This window comes from Amia ocellicauda, chromosome 9, assembly GCF_036373705.1.
Source record: "Amia ocellicauda isolate fAmiCal2 chromosome 9, fAmiCal2.hap1, whole genome shotgun sequence".
In the NCBI taxonomy this organism is placed as follows: Eukaryota; Metazoa; Chordata; class Actinopteri; order Amiiformes; family Amiidae; genus Amia; species Amia ocellicauda.
In genome coordinates, this window is record NC_089858.1 from 4,049,641 (window position 1) to 4,075,850 (window position 26,210).

Genomic DNA, 26,210 nt, shown 5'->3' on the forward strand with positions numbered 1-26,210 from the left:
TACCCGCGATCACAACTATAAATGTAAATGCTTTTCTCCGGCTGGCAGACAAAAAAGGAATAAGTGTCTCAGACTCTTAGAGAGTGATTTAAAAGGAAATGGTGTTGACATGAGTCTTTGACAGAAAGCGTCAAGAGCAGAGAGCAAAGGTAAACAACCCATTTGGAAACGGATCAACAGCAGTTCATTGAAATGGCGGCGGATTTGGGCTCGGACGTGGCAGCGCACACATTGGACAGCTCTGTCCGCGCGGGAGACCCCCTTGCCTCAATAATGCAGCAGCCGCTTTGAAAAAGAGCTAATTCTTGGAAAACATTGATAAAATATTTACACTGCGGCTATCAATATTCTTGACACAGAGATACCTGTGTGTGAGAGGAAATGATCTGACTGATGCGTGGAGAAGATTTACACACAGAGATCTCTCTTTGCTGCCCGTAGTTATAGTCTTCCATTGAACCCTAACATATAGACATTTCTTCCTTAACTTTAAGAGTTTTCTATCATTTAAATGGGAAATCCTGTGGTGAGTGTGGTGTATAAAGGACAGTGAACACTTTCTCCAGGAAACTTATATGATCCCTAGTGTGCCTGCTAAGAAGATTTATAATCCAGTGTTACTGTATTCTTTTTGTACATTCACTGTGAAGTTTTGTATGATTTATAAATCTATATAGTCTTAAGTGAATGATATTATTTCCTCAGTTATATTAACTTACTCAATGTTTTGTGGATTGTCAGTTGAATCATTAGACATTGAGTGGCCCACTTATTGAAAAATCTGCATCAAAAAGTACCATGTTTTTAAAAATAAAAATGCAAAAATACGTCACGCGTTACCAAAAGTAAATTCTGCTCATTGGGACTGGCTTAAAATACTGTTTCGTTACAGAACAGGCATAAATATCTGACATTAAGTAACACAAAGACTAGTCAGACATTTCCAAGACTATATATTCCTCCCATCAAGATATGAAATACAACGTTATAAAACCCCCTGACAGCTCCTATTAAAAACAAATACCTCTGTTTCCACCAAAAGAATGAGCTCCACATTGTGACGGATGTATTGAAATCTAAGACACGCAATAATGAATCCTGTGCAGAATCTACGGGATTAATTCACCTTTTGCTTTTCACCTTATATTATTCATCACAACGGCGCATGCTTCTGTTTCTGGTGAATTACACGGCTTGCTGTTTTCATGGACAGAGATAATCTACATATATAGAGCAAGATAAAATACACTATATATGCATGTGTGTGACAAAACAATAATAATGTTTAGGAACTTCAATTGTTTCGGCAGAGAATTAACAACGATCAGCAACAGGATGGGGGGGACACTGGAACATGGCAGTTCTGATGGCAGCGTCTCTGAATCAGGGGCTTGGATTTCATCATGCTTGTTTTTATCATTCGACTTGGCCACTGTCTCCCTGTTCCCCCCACAGTCACTCCGCTTCGGCTCTCGATGCTTTAGGAAAGGACCGAAATGCAGGCCGTCAAAGCAGTCTGCTGTCCCCCCCTACACAAGAGCTGATTAAAGAAGGATACTCTGTCTTTTAGTAGTTTTTCTTTCTGCCTTGGCTCCATAATTTTTTTGCATTGCTACCAGTTCTCAGTATGTATTGATTTTATTCCATTAAGTAAAACATTTCAGGGAAAGCATGAACATTTCACTTTCTCTAGCAACTCTATATCCTGAGGAGAAATGTCAGTAAAATTAAATAATTTACTATATACGTTTACTTTTTAAAATTAGTAATGGGAGTATACATTTATACATCAAAAACAGGTTTCTCGATGTCTATATTTAAATACAACGACACTACTCAAAGGTCTTGAATAAAGCCGCATAGCCCGGCTGTAATGGAAACTTACTTTTCAAGGAATAAATCCATAATCCGTTAAATTGAACACTCTCACTGCTTTGGGAAGCTGTAAAGCAGCAGGTGAATTATAACTGGACTGTCCGAGCAGCCGTCCGTTCGTCTTAATGAAAGCTTCTCAAATGCTGATCCACTACAGGGGTGTCCTGTAAGGCTGACTCGCAAAATATGCACGGGAGAGACAGAGAGGGCAAGATTGGACCGTCCCGGCACCACATACAAAGAGAGTCAAAAAAGACCGTAGTCTTATATTAGACAAACAACTGTGGCCACCATTTGTGGCGAAAGACGAAAGGACAAACCTAGAAAGTCAAATGATAGATGAACTCTGATCTAATATGGCGTGTGAGAAAAACATACAGCGTTTCAACCTCCCCAGCCTCTCTTTAATATCTACAGACACAGAATATGCAATAAAGGTTCGACTAAATCTAACGCCGAACATTAAACCATCCCATCCTGGGCTGCGGGTATCAGAGGGACTAATCAGAGTGCTAGATATCCGGAGGATCACACCAGCATCACGGACGGACAGCGAGCGATGGAAGCCAGGGGAGTAGTGGGGGGATCCTATTTATAAACAGGCCGCAGCTTGGCCTCCTTTAATTATATTTTAATGCTTTTTATTTACATTTATCGCAGACCCTGAACGCCAGCACTGTGGAGGACGGGCCCTCAGACTGCATTCCTCACCTTCGCAGCTTTATTGCTTACCGGGACTGCCGGCATGAGGGGAAATTAAAAGTTCAAGCATTGTTTTGGGAGAGCAGGTGTCAAATAATTCATGCACTTTCTGTAGCAAGTGTTGCTAGTATGCGGCCCTCTAAAGTAGTCTGGGATCAGGAACGTAAACCCTGTGTAAAAGGACTGGGGAGACACCTGGCAAATTAAAGTCCATGTTGACAAATGCAAAGCCAGAGGTAAACGAAAAATATCAGGGAGGCAATTGGGATCATCCAGAGAGAAAGCCTGAAGCATGACACTTCAGTTTGTAAACTTGAACTTGCAAAGTTGAGCTTGAGCAAGTGGGAGGAAAAAAAAATTAAAACTAAACCATGTCATCTTAAATCTTATGGGATTGTTGACATGTTAGTAGTCTTGGAAAAGTGTCTAGAAGAGCTCGCAGATACCATGAGATCTGTGCAGGTTTATAGAGCAAAACAGAAAATATCTTCGGAAATGTGCCTCACTTTTTAACTCAAGCCCCACACTCTGTTTCTGTTGAGGCACAGTAACGGCACAATGCTCATTTGGATTTCTAATCAGTCTATATTAGATTCCATAATTCACTGAATGAATTAAAGTGAGTCAGTATTACGCCCAGTATCTTTCTCAGGGCCAAGTAAGTCAATTTGTCAAATGCTTTAAAAGGCATGAAATCTATCGCACATATGCTGAGTGTTAAGTGTTGTGTAATTCAACACTGAACTGGAAGTAGTTAACGAGAGATTGAGGTTGATTGCTCGTTTAATGCTCGCTTCACAGGATGTAATGTATATCCTTCAGGTCACGAGTCGGATTGCTCTAGGTTTATTGGCGTCACGGTGCTGATACGCTGAGATATCAGAGTGTGAGTTAAGATGCAACTGAATGACCATTAAAACTACAGCAATCACAAAATTAAAGACCTTTTGCAACTGCAAACTCTGGCCACCAGGTAACAGTATTGACCCATCAAAACACATACCTTACCAGTACACTACATATAATTAAACCAGTGGAGGTTTTAAAGTAAAAATAGGAACATTCAAATAGCTAGAATAAATGGTAAACTTCTGTTTATGTAATCATTATATCATCCATGTTTCTAAAATAGATTCAGTTCAAGCCAGATGGAAATATATATCTGAGTCACTCTGACATGATATGAACACATTGTCCTGCGAGGATTTCAGCCAGGAAAGAGGTTAATCAAAGAGTGAGATGCATGTCATCAAAAGAGGCAGCTAAGGTCATGATATAGAGTCAGGGTTTCTTGTTTTTTTATCTAAAGAACGCACTTCATAAAAATGCACTGCCAATTTCCTCTATAAGGTCTGTTTGGAAGAGAAGAAGGCATGTCTAAAAATAATAAGTATATAAATGCACAAACTTCCATAAGCTTTCAACTCTTGGTTCTGTGTGCCAAGACTTTGGGTTTATTGATGAGTCTCTGTGGAAGAGAGACATTTCTGACGGCATTTGGGGGTTTCAGAGGCTGACTGTCTGACAGACGTTGAGAGGTAGCTGTGCAGGCATCGAGCGGTGTGACCGTCAAGGACTGTCACTCCTCCTGGGAGTAAGCAAACCTAAAAATAAATCCAAATTATAAAGGGAAGACGTCTGCCACGGCACTGCTTGGATGTTTAAGGACACTCGGAGGAAAGATAAATGTTATTGCTTTTCTTCCACATAACCTCGAGGGGTATCTTCAAAATGTCACCGTCTACAAAAGCAGGAAAAGAAAATCATAATTTCCATCAGCAGCAGAGATGTTATCGGGGAATGAGTGCTCGTTTTTGTTATCTTGTTTCGAGATTACAATTGTCATTCTTCGTTCCAACAGAAACTTTTAGAGATAGCTCTTTATATCAAGGTTACAGATTTTGATTTATTTTTCTAAATACGGACATCTGTCCTGCCACCACATACCAAGTGCATCTTGTAGGTACTTCTGTCCAACCAGTTTGAGATACTCCTCAATTGCTTTGGTAGCCAGGGTGTTCTCTCGGAATATGAGGTGCTCGTTCTCGCCGCAGCGGTCCACCTCCGACATCATGAGGTCCGTGAGGAAGTCCTGGATGGGAGAAGCAGAGGAAGATATTAGGGGAACCAGACATACAGGAAGCTCCGGCCATGATGGTGTTGGGACCACAGACACACTGGGCCGTTCAGCTACACATAGACATGTTCACATACCTACAGGCTCAAACTCACACATAGATAAACACATTAACGGACGGCTACCATTAGGATTTTGAAATTGGCTGCCCAGCTGGGGACTTGATTCAAGTCTTCAAAATCATGAAAGGCATGGACCACATCAAACCAGAGGAGCTTTTCCAGATCAGCAGGGACACACGCACCCGGGGACACAAATGGAAATTGGGCTTCAAGGCATTCGAGACAGAAAACAGGAGACACTTCTTCACACAGAGAGGCATCACAATCTGAACAAACTCCCCAGCGATGTGGCTGAAGAGACAATGTGGGAACATTCAAAAACAGACTGGATAGGATCCTTGATCACTTAGTTATTAATGGACACCAAACGAGCACGATGGGGCGAATGGAGTCCTCTGGATTGTACATTTATGTTCTTATCTTATTTTCTCAACTTGGAAATAAGCTCTCTGGAAAACATAAAGATGGCAATGTCGGGTTCATATCAAACTATTTAAATATCTGTGTACATTCAAAATAGCTGAGTTTTACCACAAACAGTATGACAACGTGACGTGCAGGCCAAATTATAGTAATTATGAACCGAGCCATTTCATCTTTCTCAGAAAGAAACCCACCTGGGTTAATATCACACAATAATTTTCTTCCATTCTTGAGAAAAATACACCATGTCGTTTCCAGTGGAAAATGCTTTAACAAAAATAAGCCTTATTCAATTCCAAAATGACATATCTGAGCGAGACACTGTTCTGCGGATAGAGTTTCACACCAAAATCAAACAAACAAAACGAATCACAAGCCTGAAATTTAGATCAAGATTAGCAGTTAGCGCTGAACCGAATGGAAACCTTCATGTTTTTCATGTTTAATCAGGTAGATTAACAGACTGGATACAGGGGGGTAAAAAACAGAGCTACATAATTGAATTAAATCTTTACTTGACAGAGCCCGCAGATTGCAATTTCAACTTAAAGTTTAGCACAGAAATGCCACACTGCTCTTTTGTTTCAGTGCTATGTATGATTTGCAAATTATGAATGTAAAAAAAAAGAGCAGAAAGTAAGAAACACAACAGCCAAATACAATGCAAAGATCACAGCATGTTTTACTGTATTCTTTGTTTGTACCCTTATTTCGTGTCTTTAGCACTGAGTATACCTATATATTTTTAAAAACGATGTACTCCAAGGGTTTAAATGTCTTAAAACGAATTTGCCAGATACATTGTAAGCTGGATTGCTCATCTTAAGTTAATAATCATTAAGGTATTTTACCAGTCATTTTATAGTGTTTTAAAATGGTTGCCGATTTATGATTAATTGCATTAATTTTTAAATCAACCTATTCTCTGAAGATAGCTGGTACATGAATACAAATTTGCGCACTTTCCAGTTATGTCATTAACTGACGAAAAGGTTTGCATCCGAGGGGAAGGGCAATACGAACGTCCCTGCTAACAACATACATCGTAGACAAGGATTCAAGTACAATTAATCTTGGTGTTATTTAAAATCACAATGAGAAACCAATGGTTCTATCAATCAGGCAAAACAATTAGGAAGTATTTAAAATGATATTCACGCTTCACCGACAGGAGGGAAAAAAAGCAAGTGGCAGATGTTATAGTGTTCACTGGAAACATTTGGTGGTCTTTTTCATCTCCCCATGGTGTCTGCTTTGAATGCTTATGTGTTGCATTAGCTGCTTGCCAACTTGCATGTAATGCACAATGTTAAATGTGTTTATGATTAACAGGGAATAGAAGACCAAGTTTCTCCCCATATGTTCCCGGGGTTGCAGTTTGTCATACGATACTTTTCAATTTGGAAACCTTTCAAGTACAGCTAAGCGTTTGTGTCACACTGCATTTTTGTGGCAGTTGCCCGTGTTTGGACAAACAGAATTTACGATAAAAGCACAACCATGTCACAGTCAAGGCCTGTGTGTTATGATTCATCTTGTGAAAAGGGACTTAGTAAATGTTATTTAGTACAGAACGAGCCCTACGCTTCGGCTTCGGCACATAAATATCTGTGTCAACAACATTATAATGGTGCTGTCAACCTCGAAGCTCCATCAAAACACAGTGGAGCAGAGAAAGATATTATATTTACCTACGTTAAATAAGTCGTGCTCTCAGGAAAGCCAGTTTGCTTGACAAAAGATAATCCATGTGTACAAGAATATTGTCGCCACCCCCAACTTTATAATTTGTTCCCCTTTATTTCCAGGGCTAACCTAACACGGACGCTTCATCTCATGGGAGACTTTCTTTACCCCTATATGGAGCCATACAATAAGGAAAACTCACATGCTGATATAGTTATATAGTGTTCTAAATATATTCCAAACATATTAAAACACATATATATCTGGATTTCAATATAAAATGCTATGGTGGGTCAGATATATGCCGTGAAGCTCATTTCTTGTTCTGTGGCCACAGTTCAAACCAGGGCTAACCATGGTGCTTTAGTGAATGACTAACAGGAAGTTTTGGGTCTGTGGCCGAAACTAGTTTGTCAGATACCCACACTGATTACAGCTAACCAGGTATTGCGTTTGAACAGTGCCAAGGTTGCTCATACGATTGCAATGCCAAAAAAGGATCCATTCAGACGTAGAAGCCATTCCAAAGGGAAAGGCGCGTTTGTGCTGCAGTGCATATAATCCTGCTTGATTTTTGCTTCTTCCCGTTTGTCAAACTAATATCTTGTCTTGTGCATGCATTAAAGATCTATTCAAATGTGTTATCGTGTTTGTTTGAATGTGTCACGAACAATCAGGGAGTAAATGCCAGTGATTAGGAAAGGCTCTCTACTCCGAGTACAGTGATGAGTCACCTCAGTGTTGTGTTGATGTGGAGATGATCCCGTGTGTGATTTCCTACCCTGACGGATTTGTGTCTCGATAAAAAGGGCTTGGTTCTTCACACATTATTCTGCACTGCTCTCTGTGGTGCTTAGTGTGGCTTTATCATGCTAAACCCTGTCAGTCTGGTTTATTATAATGAATATAAATAAATATATGACCAAAGTCATGCTCAATAGCTTGTTGAAAGCTAACAATATTGAAGTAGATCAGAAATACTTAAAGTCGTCTATCTTGGACAACTCATCAGCGCAGATGGAGATATTATGGAAGAAATCAAAAAAAGAGGGAAACTGGAATGCAGTGCATTTGGAGGAAATGGCAGGCTGTTGAAAGGAAATCTACCCACTTGCCTGAAGAGAAAAGTATCTGATCAATGCATACGGCCAGTGCTCACTTATGGCTGTGAAACCTGGTCACTTAATGCAAAAATTATACAAAAACTGCGGACGACACAAAAAGCATGGACAGATGTTTGCTTGGAATAACAAACAAGAAGAGGTGGAAAAATGAATGGATCCGAGAATAAATCAAAATGTGACATCATTGAAAGAGTGAAGTTGTTAAAATGGCAGTGGACCAGAAGAAAAAGCCAAAGATGGACAAAATAAACCACAGAATGGATTCCAACAGATGAAAATAGACCCGGAAGACGACATAGAAGATGTGAAGATTAAATCGGAAGCTTTTGCTGGCATGACATGGAAAAGAGAGGCTGTACATCGAAAAACAAGGGGAAACGTCTTGTTGAGGCCCAGCAGTGGATTGATATAGACTGATGGTGATAGTCATGACTTACACAGACACACACACAAGCACCCAGTTAATTGTAAAACACTTTTTAACCACCTTGGCCCAATGTCTTCTAATCCACCCTGCCCTGCTGCTGAGTGGGGTATTGTAACAGATTACATGGCATTATTTTATAAACAAGGTAATTAGTATTCTGTAACTGAATATTCTTTCAAAGTCACTCTCTCAACACATACATACACACATACACACACACACTGTGAGTCATCTCAGTGATGTAAACTTTATCTCAAAAAGCTCCTGGAAGGAGAGATTATTTTTGTCTCAGTGAGTGAGAGGCCGAGCTGCCGAACCCAGAGCCGGGTTCCTGTGTGAAGGTTGTTTGTAGCAGCCCTTTGTTTTCCTGCTCTTTTGTCTTCTTTCCTGAATAATAAACTCACTTTTGGAAACATAACCGCTTTCCTCTTGGTGTCTAAACCTAGCAACACAGGGAAATTCCTCATATTATCCACGTGTGTGTGTGTGTGTGTGTGTGTGTGTGTGTGTGTAATCAACTCATATTTAGCAATTCAGATGGAACTGAATTCAAGTTGAATTAATCCGATTCTTTGATCTCTGATGAAGGTACAATTTGTCCTGTGTTGATGACTAAATACAATCAGATTTTATTTCTAATGTGAAGCTAACAACGCTGCTACAATGAGTGTGCACTGCTGAAGGTCAGGTATTTGTATCAAATTAGGAACAAATACAAAAACACGATAAATAATAGCATTCCTGAGCTGTAACACATTAATCATACTAACTGCATCTGAGAAGGTGCATTAAGCTACATTTACAGTTAAAGGAAAACATAAAATACTGGTATTGTTTTAAATAAAATAAAATAAACATTTGTTCAAGACAGAAAAAGGTGTTTTTTAGTTAATATAAACCCTGTCTGTACATTATACATCTGTATTCCTCTGCGTACATCATCCACTTTGTTCTCCATCTTTCATTTCACTACAATCATTGGCACCACCTCCTATCAAATCTATATATGCACAAGCACAGCTACAGCCACAGACAATATATACATGTCTACGTATATATGTGATTACCTATGCATTTTGATTTCCAGGGGGATTCACAGGGGTAGAGTCTCTGGCTCTCAGAACGGGTAACCGGAGTTGATGTGCAAAGGCCCTGGAATTCATCACAATAAGTGATTTTGACGCTGAGCGGTGCTGTCAGAGTTACAGGAGGGCGAACGTGTGCTGAGAACCAAAGCACGGCCGGGGGAGAAGGGCCACGATAGCCCAGGCTCGACAATGCGATGAAAGTGGACCAGAGCACTCAAAAAAAAAAAAACACGAAGCCAGATGAAACCCGACTCAGCAGAAAAAAAATGACAATGAAGCCGGGCAGGGAGAGGTAATTAATATCACACACACAACACATTATCTGCTACACAAGAGCGAGTAAAGATGCGTGAAAGATGTTGTGTGGGACTACATTGTTGGAAATTAAAAGTTGGCAGGTCTGCACAGATCGTAATGGATGTCTTCTTCTTACCTTACCAGTAATACTTCACGGATTAAGGGATATCTCACTTTAAGCAACTCTGCTATTCTTTAGACAAGTGATGAAGGAGATATAAAGCATCAATCTGTAATCCATTCATCCCCCGGCCAGCTCTCACACACACACACGCACGCACGCACGCACGCACACACACACACACACACACACACACACACACACACTCAAAGACACGTTTCTCCAGTAGAAAGAGAGACATACTAATGTGGGGTGAGGCTGAGTTACAGCAGTGGTGTCAGACTAGTCCTGACTGCTTCAGTCCAGGTCGGCTTGCCGTAGTGCTCAGTTTTCCTCAATCGGGAATCATAGGCCTGGCGTGTTTGAATGTCTGTCACAATAATTGTGTTTAAAAACATGGAATAAAAACATAATGATATTAATACATCATGTTTTTTCCTCCTTTGTTTGTGCGTGGTTTCATAAAGACATTTGATTTGGAGTGAGTTCTAGGAACAACCCGCAAGGCTGCGGCTGAGCTCGGATGGCAACGCAGTCCCTACAATACAAACAGGAGAAGTGCGTGTCAATGTAGACCCACACTGGGATTCAGCCATAACCATTTCAATTTCACTGATACGTCACTTACAAGCAGGATACTGGTGACACCTGCATCTCACATTAAAATGTAGCCTACGAGACTCCTGAGAGAGGAAGGAAGGAACCATTTTTCTGAAGGAAAGAACTGAAAACGGAATAATAAGGAGAAAGTATAATGGCAACTCCCAACTGGTCTCACTGCGTTGCATCTCCTGCGCTTGTCACTTCTCCGTGCTCATCTGCTTTATGTGCTTAAATAATTTGTTAATCATTGCACAAGCAGACGCACGCGGTGCCAGTGACTGTTAGGCATCCTTGGCAATTATGTTGTCAGGGAATACGGCAGGGGTAATGCAAAGTGCATCTCATTACTGCTTGCATTTAAAGATATTGCTTGTAAAAGAATTTCATAACCAACTTCAACACAACCCATTGCCTACCCAGGAAAAGAAAACCCAAAATAGGTTACCGTTGTTGTGTGTTAGGCACCCTGAGGAAGAAAATGCTACACATGTGAACAGACATTCAAAATAATTAACAACTTTAACCCCCCCCCGGCTCAAAGAAAAAGGTTGAACACGTTTAAATATTTGTACGAACTACAACAATCTCTTTGCAGATGATTGCTTCGATCTCAGCAGCTATCAGTCTTGCTCCTTTCAGGGCACACTCAGTGTTTTCGCCGCAGATCCTAACCTTTACTGGTGGTTCCACGTTAGCACTGTGATAATTATCTTCTGGGGATAATGTCAGAGCAATTATAATATTTTAAAATGAACTTTTTGGTTGTTGCTGCCAATGATGTCACCGCTGATGGTGCCATCATGGAAATCAGCAAACAGCGTTTTGACGCCAGCGTCCTGAGGAGCAGACGCCATCTGATAGTGGACTTAAACGACACCGAAAAGCAGAGCGAATCCAGGCAGGCCTTTCAATACAGCCCTTCACACAGAGTGGGGAGAGTGGGAAGGGGCTGCAGAACAGTGCCGGCCGTCCACCCGTGCAAATCCTTTTGGATTTTGAGATGTGAAAACAGAGAATACTACCTTTGTGATGGAGAAACTAGTGCTCCATCATCTGTGACTAATCTTTACAGGGAAAGGCAGTTAGTAGTTGGGAGCATTCTTCATTTTCATATTAATGAACAATTAGACTGTTCTTCTAAGCCGTTTTATCAGGAACATACAATGCTGACAAGGCATGACTCAACAGTTGACAAGTTCATAAAACTGTCCGGGAGAAGGTTATAGGAGCGGTTGGTGAATCTGAAATAAAGATGTCTGAATTCACTGAGAGGTTATTTGATTTTGACAGTGATATAACTGTACTTCCAAACTAGACTTTGTACATTGAGATGTTTATTTCTGCTGTCCCGACCTAAATCTGTATTCACACCGATAATCCGTGTCTGTGTCTCAATTAGTGCACAGAGGTCCGAAAGGGGGCGACAACGAGTCAACTCATTTCTCTTCAATGTGACAATTACACAGTGGCACGCTGACTAACTCACTGGTTTGTTACTAAAGGGTACACGGCTCCGTATCACCTGACTGCAGTTGAAATATTGGAAAGGTATTGTTAATAAATGCTTGATTGGTCATCAGATCTCCTTTGGTTAAACTGAGAAAGGGATATGGATTTAGAGGGGTATTTACGTCCAAAAAAGGCCGGCAGGTCCAGCCCAAAGAACGTTGCCATCGATCGAGCCGATTTCAAACTGTATGCACTCTAGTATTCCACTTCAAGGGCATCTCTTTGAGCTCGTAATTCTGTATGAAGCACATCATGAAATGGCCAATGATCTCTTGCAAACTGACAATGCAAGATAACGAGGTACAAGACAGTCAACATTTCTGTCAAAAGCCCCTCGTCAAGTCATTTCTGGAAGGACCTCGGTACACAGGCTGTGCCAATATGGCCTGACAGTTTGCTCCCGATCTCAGGCTTCAACTGACTTGGCAGTTCATTTGCACTCCTGTCACATGGTCCTGCTTTCCGCGGAGCCGTTCATCTGGGTCTCCTCTGTCAGCCCCTTTCAGGATCTCGGTTGTGTTTGAAAGTCTTGTCTGTGCTAACAGCAGAGCAGTTAGCACGCAATCAGGGAAAGTTAAAGCCAATCGGAGCCTCTATTAAATGCTGTTGATGCAAGAGGCTGAACAGTCACCTACTTTAAAAGTTTGTAATCCAGCCGGTATCCTTTAAAACCTTATCAATGGCAAATTGAAAGGCGCTGATGTGATTATGTTTGTATTCTGGCTCCATAATTACAGGACACTTGGATGCTCGCTCATATTGTAAACAATGCCACAGCTATACATTTCTACTGTCATCAGATAGAAGCGAAAAGTGTTCTGCATTCGATTAGGCACTCAGGGCTGAATTTAATACGTCTCACCGCCTACCCTGCTCAGGTTCGGCACAAGTCTCAGTGCAAATAAGAAAAAGCATTGCTCTCTCTGCATTAACGTCAGATCACATAAACAAAGCCATAAGTTAGCATCGTTTAGATGTTGCAAGAGCAGCAAATCTCAGCGAGGCACAGGGAACGAGGGGGTGGGGGGGGGTTGGTTGAGAGCAGAGAGAGAGGGAGAGAAAAATCTACGACAAACAAAAAAACAAAACAAAAAAGACAACAACAGATGACATCCCTAGGGTTAACCTGACAGCATAGACTTGTAAAGTGCTTTACATCTCAGTGATTGAAATTGCGAAAAATCAAATAAGTGAAAAAGCCCCCTGAAGGCAGAATATGCTTTGTGTGGCAGCCTGTCTGACAAGCGCTGACTGCAGCTCTGTACCAAAGTTTTAAAGAAGGGACCGGGTGCATCACAGAGTGAATCAAAGGTCACTGGGCTTAATGTTGCTGTCGGCAGTGGGAGGACGTTCACGCCAATTGGTGAGGCTCTCTGCGATATTCAGACCTAAAGGACCAAAATGGGAATTTCTTTGAGAGTTTGGAAATTGTGCAGCAAACAGCAACACCTAAAATGACGAGGTCTGAAGGTTTAACCGGGCCCAGATGCTTCAGCCAACGAAATGAGATTCGGACTTTAAAATGACTCAAGACTAAATGCCACGTCTTCTTGGCCTCTCATACAGTGTAATGACATTCAGCTCTGAATCTGAACTGGAGCGGGTTTGTCACACTTTCAAATGACATTGCCTTCCAATCTTAGGATAATTCAAAGCATCGCTGTCAGAGAAAGGCTGGGAAAATATAACCCTGACCTTGTTCAGCGAGAGATGGAGAGAGTAGGGAGAGGGAGATTGGACGTTGCTGAAATGTTACATTTCAATTATAGCTTTCGAAAAAACCCACATAGAAATATATTGTTTCTAAATCATTTTATGGGTGGCATTTACACTAATGTATTTTCCTTTTCTTTATAATGATGTAGTGATTTATCCACACAGCTCACACATACCTCGCATTTCTACAATAAGCTAATGAGATATTCAACAGAAACAATGTGAATTGATTGGCTACAACTCAATTTGGTATGGAGATTAGAAGAGGTGGAGGGGCAATTCATTTAAACAGATTGATTTGCTGTTCTTAAAAAAATAACAATGAAAAAGTGTTTAATTTATGTTTTTCCCAACATATATAATAATAACTAAGACATTAGCCTTCTGGGCAAAACACGACCAAAACAACTAGTCCTACACCGCCATTCTCTCCGCACACGTTATTCCAGTGTACGGGCTTCCACCTAATTTCAAGTAATTATTGTTTTCTTTTTAATCAGGGTTTGGCGCCAGTTGTTCCCCAGTGCCGTGTGCGTACCGGCGGAGTTGGCTGAGATTGCACGTTGTTTCTACATGCCACTGCCCCGCACTCAGCACAGACTCCTAATTAGACACCGCTGACCTTGACTCTCGCCGGCTCTCGGATCTCAAAAAGCCTTCAAGCGGCCTCATTATCACAGGAGAAGAGAATCCGGTTCTCTTCATTACCTAGCGCTTCTCTAATGGCTTCTCGGTGGCACTTGATGAATTCTATTACCAGCCCTCGATACGAGGAAACAAATAACTACTGGGGTTGAGCTTAATTTCTCAACTAAAGCGCGAGGGCAAAGCAATATTCCATTTCATATATATTGATCTCTCCCTGCTCTAAAAATATCTGCTTTTTAAGCTGGATGTATTATAAGCCTCTCTTAATTGATAGATAATGATGATTTTGTATGACTCAAAGGTTTAAAATATAATTCCGGCAGGAGAGAATGCCAGGGCTTGTCATCGTATGGAAGGATGCGTCACTCTTTGAATTATGCAAGTCCTAATGAGGAAATGAATGTATTTTTTTTTGGTTTTGTTTTGTCCGGAAGGATAACACGTACACAATACCATCCCATAACGTACTCCCCGTGCAAATGCTTTAGTGCACAACGTATTAAACACTGGGAAATCCGCCAGTCCCTGCAGGCCAAACGCTTGGACAATGTGCGAGGCACGCCCGGACATTATACAGAGTGGGATCTGTCAGCGTTTTAATTTAAGATTAAGATTTCAGGATCTTGGAGTCTTCTAATGGCATTATTGTCTGCCCTGTGTTGGGCTTGTCAACTTCACAGTGCCTATACATAGGACATAATTGGCTTCTTGAAAACCAGGGGAGAAAGGTCACGGTTATATATTGTATTTCGCTATACAAGGGAGCACTTACCAAGAGAAAATATGGGTTTTACAATATTTTCTTTGGCTTGATATTTTAATGCAAGATACACAGCTGGTTTTGTGCATCCGCTGCACAGTATATATATATATATATATATATATATATATATATATATATATATATATATATATATATATATATACACTCACCTAAAGGATTATTAGGAACACCTGTTCAATTTCTCATTAATGCAATTATCTAACCAACCAATCACATGGCAGTTGCTTCAATGCATTTAGGGGTGTGGTCCTGGTCAAGACAATCTCCTGAACTCCAAACTGAATGTCTGAATGGGAAAGAAAGGTGATTTAAGCAATTTTGAGCGTGGCATGGTTGTTGGTGCCAGACGGGCCGGTCTGAGTATTTCACAATCTGCTCAGTTACTGGGATTCTCACGCACAACCATTTCTAGGGTTTACAAAGAATGGTGTGAAAAGGGAAAAACATCCAGTATGCGGCAGTCCTGTGGGCGAAAATGCCTTGTTGATGCTAGAGGTCAGAGGAGAATGGGCCGACTGATTCAAGCTGATAGAAGAGCAACTTTGACTGAAATAACCACTCGTTACAACCGAGGTATGCAGCAAAGCATTTGTGAAGCCACAACACGTACAACCTTGAGGCGGATGGGCTACAACAGCAGAAGACCCCACCGGGTACCACTCATCTCCACTACAAATAGGAAAAAGAGGCTACAATTTGCACAAGCTCACCAAAATTGCACAGTTAAAGACTGGAAAAATGTTGCCTGGTCTGATGAGTCTCGATTTCTGTTGAGACATTCAGATAGTAGAGTCAGGATTTGTTGTAAACAGAATGAGAACATGGATCCATCATGCCTTGTTACCACTGTGCAGGCTGGTGGTGATGGTGTAATGGTGTGGGGGATGTTTTCTTGGCACACTTTAGGCCCCTTAGTGCCAATTGGGCATCATTTAAATGCCACGGCCTACCTGAGCATTGTTTCTGACCATGTCCATCCCTTTATGACCACCATGTACCCATCCTCTGATGGCTACTTCCAGCAGGATAATGCACCATGTCACAAAGGTCGAATCATTTCAAATTGGTTTCTTGAACATGACAATGAGTTTACTGTACTAAACTGGCCCCCACAGTCACCAGATCTCAACCCAATAGAGCATCTTTGGGATGTGGTGGAATGGGAGCTTCGTGCCCTGGATGTGCATCCCACAAATCTCCATCAACTGCAAGATGGTATCCTATCAATATGGGCCAACATTTCTAAAGAATGCTTTCAGCACCTTGTTGAATCAATGCCACGTAGAAGTAAGGCAGTTCTGAAGGCGAAAGGGGGTCAAACACAGTATTAGTATGGTGTTCCTAATAATCCTTTAGGTGAGTGTATAGATATGTATTTATTTACTCATGCACTGACCTTTGAGACTACGATCTTAACTAAGGGGAACACATGATATTAATTAATATGAGAACAGTCCTACAGCTTCTGTTCTGAATCAGGCATATATCTGACCTTATCTTAATCTTTGAGGCAACAGCATATGGAATGAGTGCATTAAAATGTATGAATCCCTCCAGCAAATAAACACAGGAGAAAAAGCATTGATTACTCCCTTGATTTTTGCGCTACCTTGAAACCATGTTAGACAATGTGCGAGTGCATAGATGAGATGAAGCGGTGGGGGGGGGGCTGTTATACAACCGATCTGCACAATCAATATCTTTGGCACATTAGCCTACAGGCAAAGCTTTCGGATTAAACCCAGCCCTGCTTTGGAGACGACGGAAAGCGATTACGAATCCAGCACAGCCAAGTGGAAGTGCTGCTGTTCTGCCCGAGTGAGCTAATAGGACCCAGCAATCGTGTTCAAAACAAGAAAAACCCGACAACAACAAAAAAAGAACAGCTTACTATGAGACCCGCGTTGCGAAGTCTTCTGATGCCATCGCCCTGACTTTTAAGGAGCATTACCGATCTCTCCTCCTGGATTTAGTTTTTAGTTTTGTCTTCTTTTCAACATGGAGAAACAGCGCCACTAAAGAAATCTCACTTCACAGCGTCCCTGCCAGGGCGTCTCATTTGAAGTGATCAAACCCTTCCGAAGCGGCGTGTTTTACAGACACGGCAGGGGTTGGAATTATGTGATATTTTATTTCTTCCTGCGAAAGAAGGCTTGTCTATTAACATCTTCTGCTTAGGAAGTTGCCTCTACCATCTGTGTTTGATCTCCAGCTGTGAGGCATCAACTCCCGGGCCTCAGTTGCTAAATGTTTCTAGAGCCAGGTTGTCGCGTGGGGCCGGTTAGAGCAGAAAGGCTGTGTCTTCACATAGCGCTGGACTCTGGCATATGACAATTAAGTATTTTTCTTCAGGTTTGAATGAATATCCTCTTTAATGTGATTTGAGGTGCTTTATAAATAGGTACATGACCAAACCTGAAATCGCGCTGAAGCGTGAGAAAACCTGTAGGTTGCAAACACTGAGAAAAGATGTCTTAACTTACCCGCCTTCATTTCAACAGACCAGATGCAAGGCGAATTCCTTTGAATTTTCTAAGGAATGACATTTACTACCAGTTAAAGACTTGAGGGATGAAAACCAGTTCTGATACTGGCTTAATATTTAACCTGCTGTAAGATCAACGAGTTTCCTTTTAAGCCACAATAAAGAAGCTATTTGCATAATTAACCAATATATGGCTGCTATGTTGACAAATAATATATAATCATATAGCAGTTAGATTGGTTAAAAACAAACCCGGAAAGCTTATCTGAGGTTTGAAGTTAATTAGGTATGTAAAGCTTCTTTATAAGATTAAGAGTAAAGAGATCGATTTCATGACTATAATCTACTAGGCAGGGATTCATTAGTCCAAATCTACTTATGGAGTGTTTGGTCTTTCTTTATTTGTATTTGCACTTATCACATTTGAACAATTAGTACAAAGGAAAGAGTCTTAAATCGAAGGAACATAGTATTTTTCTTTCTGTGAGTGAAGGAAAAAAAACGGTCAGGAATTTAGTGGCTTGAGAAGCATCTCACGTGAGCCATCACTGCTAAATTAAATCCAATCGATGCTGTATCGTCGTTTTCATTGCTGGAGCTCAATTGATAGCAGCAGCATTAAATCGTGTATTGACCTGATATCTCTCGCGATATACATTTCATTGTGGGTCTACTTAGTTGGATGATACATCAATGTTATGGCACATCTAGGGCACATCAGCTGTATCTGAAGAACATCCATTATGACGCTGCCCGAAATATACTCAAGCACTCAAACTACAGTGTAAGCACAATTATTCCTTGTGGCCAATTCAGTTGATTTATACAGACATTATACATCAAGTTTTTTTTTTTTTCATGCGTGATCTCAAGTAACAAACTGCTTCTGTGCTTGCTTACAATCCCTCCCCTTAAAATTAATCCCATTCTACTGCTTTTCAGATACAGGAGGGAAAGACAGTTTTTTGAGAGGAAGGAAAAGTAATATGGAAGGATAAAAAATCCAATATTTCATCCTCATTTAATTGTATTTGTACTTGGTAGAATGAAATACCGACACTGCTCAGATCCACGGAAGACTAATTCCATATTGTCCGACCCCCAGCAGAGTAAATAGCCACTAAAATATACATTAGCTTACCTACTGGAACATCAATAAAGCAACCTCATGCCTGCAGCTACAGTTTATGAATATAAATGTTCCTGTTGTTTCCAGAAGGCTAACATCTCATTCAAGAAATGTCTCGGGAGGAAAAATTTTCTTTTTATTTTTCTTTGTGCCCATAAAGCACAGCAAATCTCCCCCTGTTTTTCAAATCAGTTTCAAATTGTTCTTTTGTTACAAGCTGCCAGTTTGGATTTGTATTATTATTTTGTTACTTTGAAACACAGCGGTAGGCACAACAGTTCATGCTAATAACTTCCTAATTATCAGCTGTAATAAAATCCCCTTGAACTGCTAACGACGCAAACACTGACTTAACGAGCTTTGCTATGGTTGCCTCTCTGACCTCTGCCTGGAGGTCATTAGGCTACAGTGCACACTTGTTAAGCACCTGCAAGAAAGGACCTTCACATCTGTCAGTAAAGACAAGAACAAGTCGCGAGGGCCTTTGTTATCTGAAAAGAGACGCAGACACAAAACTCAGTGGAATTACGGTAGGCCTGTGGGTGTGTCCCGAAAACATGACCTCAGGGGTTATGTTTTCGAAAATATAACAGCTAAGTGTGACACATACCTTTGGATAAAGAAGATCAAAACATGCCTCATGAGAACAAAGTAATGACGGCAAGAAGCCACCTTTGAAATGGATCTCTCCCTGAACACGAGCTCACATTCTTGTTAAACACGGTACAGAACTTATTCAAGCGAGAGGGGATTCAAACCTTATGACTTTTTCCACATCAGCATCTGCAAACTTCTGGGGACGGGTTTGGGAGAAGGAGGGTCTAGCTTTGACAGTTTTTTTTCTCTGTTTCTTGGCGGTCGTACTGACATCATCTCTAAGTCTAGATCTTGAAACACAATGAAAGCACCAGGATACGGGTTTGGTAAATGACTACATATGGCGATTAAAGCGGAAATTAGTGTGCTGAATATTTAACATGAATCAAGTGAACAAACTTGCGACTGTATTTTAATTAATTATCCATTCCTGCATTCTGATTAAAACCGGATATAGCAGTGGACCTGTCAGAAGACAATGAAATTATAATTTCCAGCCGGAGATTTCACTGTGAGTATTAATCACAATTGAAGCGCTGTGAAAACTATTTTTACTTCGCTGCGTACAGTTATGAATGACTAGCTGTCTGATCACATATTTGTACGTCTCAGCCAGGATTGCATATACTGGAAACATATCAAAATAATACAGGAACATCAACAGAAGCCTGGTTATAAATAGTTTCTCTCTCTCTCTCTCTCTCCATTACCACAAAATAAATCTTAGTATTTCACTGAAACCAATTATTTAAGGTACTGCATTTCAAGTGTCGCCTGTATTTTAAACTTTGGTAAGCAAACATTTCAAATGATGATTAATGATGATTAAAATGCATATAAATGAAACTCTGTTATCTCTTACTTATCCAAATCTGAATTTTAATAATGTGACTGGGTTTGTCTCTGACATTGCATAGACCACCTAACCAACAAGACCGCCACGTGTCACAATCGGGGCACGTAGTATTTGGGTGCTGAATATCCTGCCATTGTAAGGGATGGATGGGTCCGATTCAGTGGTTCGTCCAACACATAATAAAGTTGCAGAATGAATAATGCATACCGAACAATGGCACAAGAGGTACACAGCACAGACACCGCAATGAACAGTAAAACAGTAAAAATGTCTGAAAAACAGACAAATGAAACCATGTTTTATTCAGATCATAACTTTCTCATGGCAGTAAGGAGATTCGACCCACAATAAGCGTGTAGTTTGGATCTGTAAGACCTTCCATTATATTCCACTCCAGGATGTGATATTGGCTGTCAATCAGAAATGGATAAACGCCAACCACACAGTAAAAAAAATGGCTATAGAATTTTTTGAATGGGTTTTAAATTGAAGCAGAAGAAATATGTCCCAACTTAACCCAAAAGGCTAAAAGATATTAGTCAGTTTTTACCAGTTCTGTCGATGCTGAAAGGAGCGTTTCTTCTAATGGCCAAGTTTTTATAGAACAACGTCAATCTATGAAAGATGGTCAACTTAGATTGAACAGCTACATTTAATGCACAGAATATTTTCTCTTATGAAACTAAGTGACACTTAATGTGCTGCTTGTGAAGGACCTGCCATTATTACCTTTGCATCTTTGTAACATATAACATCTCACAGCACTGATGGTATGGTTTCAGCAGGCTAAACTGTTTTTCTTACTCTTCTGCTGACAAATGATGTGTTTCTACTAGTAAACATTTCACTTTACACATCCTAAGAAATATTGAACAAGACGTATTATTAATAAAGGGATGCATGACTAAATACATTTCCGACGCTGCTGCCGCTTAATCAACACGCCAATTTGCCTTAATAGAATGACTAATTGAGATGATTAAAGGAATGGGGAGGTTATTAATCAATCAGTGGTTTCATTAAGCAGACTTCATGACCACCTTGCTGTGGGAGGATTGAAGTGCAGCCTAAGGAAGCAGGTCACGTGCATTTACTCTACCCTACAATCATCAGTTATCGTCCATTAATTAATAATACATGGCAAGTACCAACATTCACCTGGGTAAAGGTGTGATGCTTCATTCACATGTTAATTTCTACCCATTTAAGGATGACTTTAAATACTGTCACTTAGTTATTAACAGACACTAAACGAGCACGATGGGTCGAATGGCCTCCTCTCGTGTGTAAACTTTCTTATGTTCTTATATTCTTATGTCCTGGCTCAGGGTCTCCGTTATTATGGAGTCATATTGTCACCTTGTCCTGACAGAGGAGAATCCAACTCAAAACTATGAGATCGGCTATGAACACCAATCATCAGCAGCCAATTTGACTATTCAGATGCAACAGCGGACTGGAGTGCAGGGCGGACCGGTTGTTTTGCAATAACTTGGACTGAAGCAGTTAGGATTTGCATCACAAACTCTGCCCATAGTATGTTTAACAGCTACAGTGAATGCAAATAGCAGATGGAAATACACATTTGATTATGGAAAAAACGAAACAAACACGTCTACTAAAAATGTCGCAATGAGATCATGAGTTTATGGCATTTGAAGGTGCTGGAATCTGTGTGTGTGTTTGTGTTCAGGAAGAGTCTCCTCACATTTGAGGTCTCTTTCCACTCATATACGGTACAAATGCAAATTGGGCTTCAAGGCATTCAAGACAGAAAACAGGAGACACTTCTTCACACAGAGAGGCGTCACAATCTGAACAAACTCCCCAGCGATGTGGCTGAAGAGACAATTTGGGAAAATTCAAAACAGACTGGATAGGATCCTCGATCACTTAGTTATTAATGGACACCAAACGAGCACGATGGGGCGAATGGCCTCCTCTTGATTGGACACTTTCTTATGTTCTTATGTTCTAATGCCTCCGAATCCAACTCATGTGAATTAGTTGGCAGAAGCAGCTTAGTCAGATCACCTGCCTGTAGCGTTAGGAAGCCTTCAATATCAATAACCTTACTTTCACCCAATGGCATAACAATATAAATCGACCTGTAATAATCTAGCCACACTGGCTTATCAGTAGTTTGCACCAGCGTATATTTGTGTATCCCTACACAACCTATTATATCGTATAGTAACAGGCTTACTGCCCGTCTCTGTGCTTGTCCGAGACGTGTAATAACTATTATGGGGGGAAAAAACCCAGCTGAATCTCCGCCAAAGCTTAATGACGAATTCTATAAAACCAAACTCTCAAAGATCAATAACACCGTGATCTGATTTATTCAGCCACTTTGTCCGACCTTAATTAAACCCCCGCAGAAGGGGTTGAAAAAATCTTCATCAGCAGAAGGAATTAGTGGCCAATTCATTACAAAGTGCATTACGAGGCGCAGATATGAAAACACGGAGCGCTATAATGGGAGACAGCCAGCCCTGACCCGGCACATGTGCTGCAGTAATGAAAAATGAACTCGCGGACATTAAAATACCACTGGCATTAAAGTTTTACAGCACAGCACCGAGGAGCCAGCGTAATTGTAAATTTGCTCCAGGAAGACGGTAGGGCTAATTAATGGGATCTAATTAACAAACACAAACCTGTTCCTTTGAGTCGAACAGGGCTGTCATGTGAAGACCTGCACACACGCAGTGTCAGGATGCTGCGAAGAAAACTTGATCAAAAGTTGGATGTTGCAATTGGGAGGCTAGATAATATTCGATTATAGAGGGGGATTATAAAAGGATTTTACCCGCGGACTTCTCTGAACTCGACTTAGAGAAAGGTTTCTGGGAGACTTTATGTTCCATTCTTTTTCTTTCTCTCTTATTTGTCTTACTTTCATATTTTGAGAACATTGAATACTTTTGAGTATTTCCTTTCCCACCCCATTTCAACTATGAAGGTATCACAGCTGGGGTGATGAAATTCTTTCCGAAGGTCGTGCTGTGTCTTACGTCTACGAGTTTTATTTCTGTCAAAACAGCTGAACATAAGATGCAGTCCTTCATCAATAAAAAGAGAAAAAGCAATATATCTGCACACGGAGAAATAGATCTTTTCAAATGTGGGTGGAAGCTCAATTCGTTCTTTGTGTTGTATTTTCCTCCATATAGGCTGATTAGTATTAGCCAAGCTTAATATTTGTTGAGCTAAAACACATTTGTGTCGACAAATATCAAACAGGTCTTAAGATTTGCCAGCTGCAAATTAAACACAGCTAAACTCAAAAATCTGATTATCTGCGGTAGAAATTAATATGTTATGTGATGTTTACTGAGCATATGTCTCATTAATGAATCTAATTTGCAGATTTCTCAGTTATATCCAGTTTTAGCTGACAGCTACTTAGTAACAACGAAAACAGCAGTTTTCTCGGGCCTGGATTTGCACACAATTTAGTCCGATCCACTTCCAAAACCAGGACCTGACTGACTTTTCAATGAAGGGACGTGACCCACCGTCATTACTGCATGGGCTGATCTCTTTAATTGTTATTTACAATGATGTTAATTAGTTTCTATATATTAACAATTCGAGAGATTACAGCTTGCTTTGCCTCCTGGACACTTTTCAGTCCTGGTAGCTGAACGAATATCAATCAAACACAAACAGAAATGCGATCCTGAATATATATAAGTTTAGTCCTTGGCAGTAGGTGAATAAATAGTGAACACTATAACAGTTCACGACAACAAATGATGGAAACAATTATTCGAATGATGGAAAGAGAGACCTTGATGTTTGGAAAGTGGAGGTTATAAAAGAAACTTATTTGCAATGTATCAGTATGAAATTATATTAAAAAGTAGGTATTGCTCTACAATGGGAGCTTTTCAATTTATCATGTATACAATGGTTTGTTTTGGTATTTTTGCACAGTAAAAACATTGTAGTCTTATAATGGATTAATGTTGTATTATATCTGAAAAGTAATTCAATAAAGAAGTATACACCAATCATTATGACCACCTGCCTAATATTGTGTAGGTCCCCCTTTTGCTGCCAAAACAGCCCTGACCCATCGAGGCATGGACTCCACTAGACCTCTGAAGGTGTGCTGTGGTATCTGGCACCAAGACGTTAGCAGCAGATCCTTTAAGTCCTGTAAGTTGCAAGGTGGGGCCTTCATGGATCGGACTTGTTTGTCCAGCACATCCCACAGATGCTCGATTGGATTGAGATCTGGGGAATTTGGAGGCCAAGTCAACACCTTGAACTCGTGATTCATCAGAACAGGCCACCTTCTTCCATTGCTCCGTGGTCCAGTTCTGATGCTCACGTGCCCATTGTAGGCGCTTTCGGCAGTGGACAGGGGTCAGCATGGGCACCCTGACTGGTCTGCGGCTACGCAGCCCCATACGCAACCAACTGCGATGCACTGTGTGTTCTGACACCTTTCTATCAGAACCAGCATGAACTTTTTCAGCAATTTGAGCTACAGTAGCTCATCTGTTGGATCGGACCACACGGGCCAGCCTTCGCTCCCCACGTGCATCAATGAGCCTTGGCCGCCCATGACCCTGTCGCCGGTTCACCGCTTTTCCTTCCTTGGACCACTTTTGATAGGTACTGACCCCTGCAGACTGGGAACACCCCACAAGAGCTGCAGTTTTGGAGATGCTCTGACCCAGTCGTCTAGCCATCACAATTTGGCCCTTGTCAAAGTCGCTCAGATCCTTACGCTGCCCATTTTTCCTGCTTCTAACACATCAACTTTGAGGACAAAATGTTCACTTGCTGCCTAATATATCCCACCCACTGACAGGTGCCATGATAACGAGATTATCAGTGTTATTCACTTCACCTGTCAGTGGTCATAATGTTATGGCTGATCGGTGTATATATATATATTTAAAAAAAGTCAGGGACAAAATGCAAAGATGATATATGCGATTCCAAAACAACAGTGAGATTAACATTAAATGAAAATGAAAAAAATGCAAGTTATATATACTGTCCTTTTTTCATCTGCACTTATTCAGATTGTATGCTAGATTTTAATATCATTATGTACTGATAGATTGCATTCAATTGACTGCAAATAATACACACTGATTCCTGCAGTTCAGCCAGGAGAAATGTCTTCTAGTGCACAGAGGCCTCGACACGGCGCCTGCAGAGGCAGTTAGGAACAAGTCAGGACATGTTTTACAATTGCAATGCGACCAAATTTCATCGCTGGGTTAGCTACACTGCCTCCTGTATGGATAATTACCTTTGTCTAAACACATCGGTGCTGAGGGCCTCATAAAAGCTTGACCGTAACCTTATAGAGTCTCAGAGATGTTTACAACATGCAGTCAGAGTAAATCAAGCATATTCCCAAACTAGGAAACAGGCCCATGGCAGCCAGGATGCTGATTTGCTTTGTTCAGCATCAAGCACATGAAACATTTTTTCCTTTCTGGGGGCGGGGTGAGGGGGTAGGGATGCTGGTCAGTATGAAATATGGATATTTAGGCGAACAGCTGCTTCAAAGGAGTACGTTTATTGGGTACATTTTGTGATTGTTCACTGAAATCAACATCTATTGTCTCGATTCCCAACCTCATATCTTCACGTTATACTAGATTCTCAGGAAAGCACAGTAGTCAAAGGTTTAACAACTTAGGATCCCACACACAAGTGCTGCATCTCAATATAAATCTGGATATAAAATATGTGATGCACCACTATCGGGATGGCTTGCCTATTTTACTTACAATGCAATAATAACCAGTAACAAATATTCAGTAATTTCACAGTAACTGCATTGAGCTGTATTAATTTCCGCTGCAGCTCTGCCGTTGGGAGGCAGTCTGGCACAGTGACAGCCTTCTTTGCATATTGAAAGTGAACTTTTCAGTCCTTTTACGGAGCGAGTGGAAACTAGAGATCC

At 40.8% G+C, this 26,210-nt stretch overlaps 1 protein-coding gene across 4 annotated transcripts in view; it reads right to left on the reverse strand.

Moving 5' to 3' along the window:
* The window catches only part of dab2ipb (DAB2 interacting protein b), a 174,496-nt gene that overhangs the window by 22,744 nt on the left and 125,542 nt on the right, over nt 1–26,210 (reverse strand). For all 4 annotated transcript variants that reach the window (XM_066712743.1, XM_066712742.1, XM_066712745.1 and 1 more), the window contains one exon: nt 4,525–4,669. In XM_066712743.1, coding sequence (XP_066568840.1) covers nt 4,525–4,669 — 145 coding nt within the window. The remainder of the gene's footprint in view (nt 1–4,524; nt 4,670–26,210) is intronic.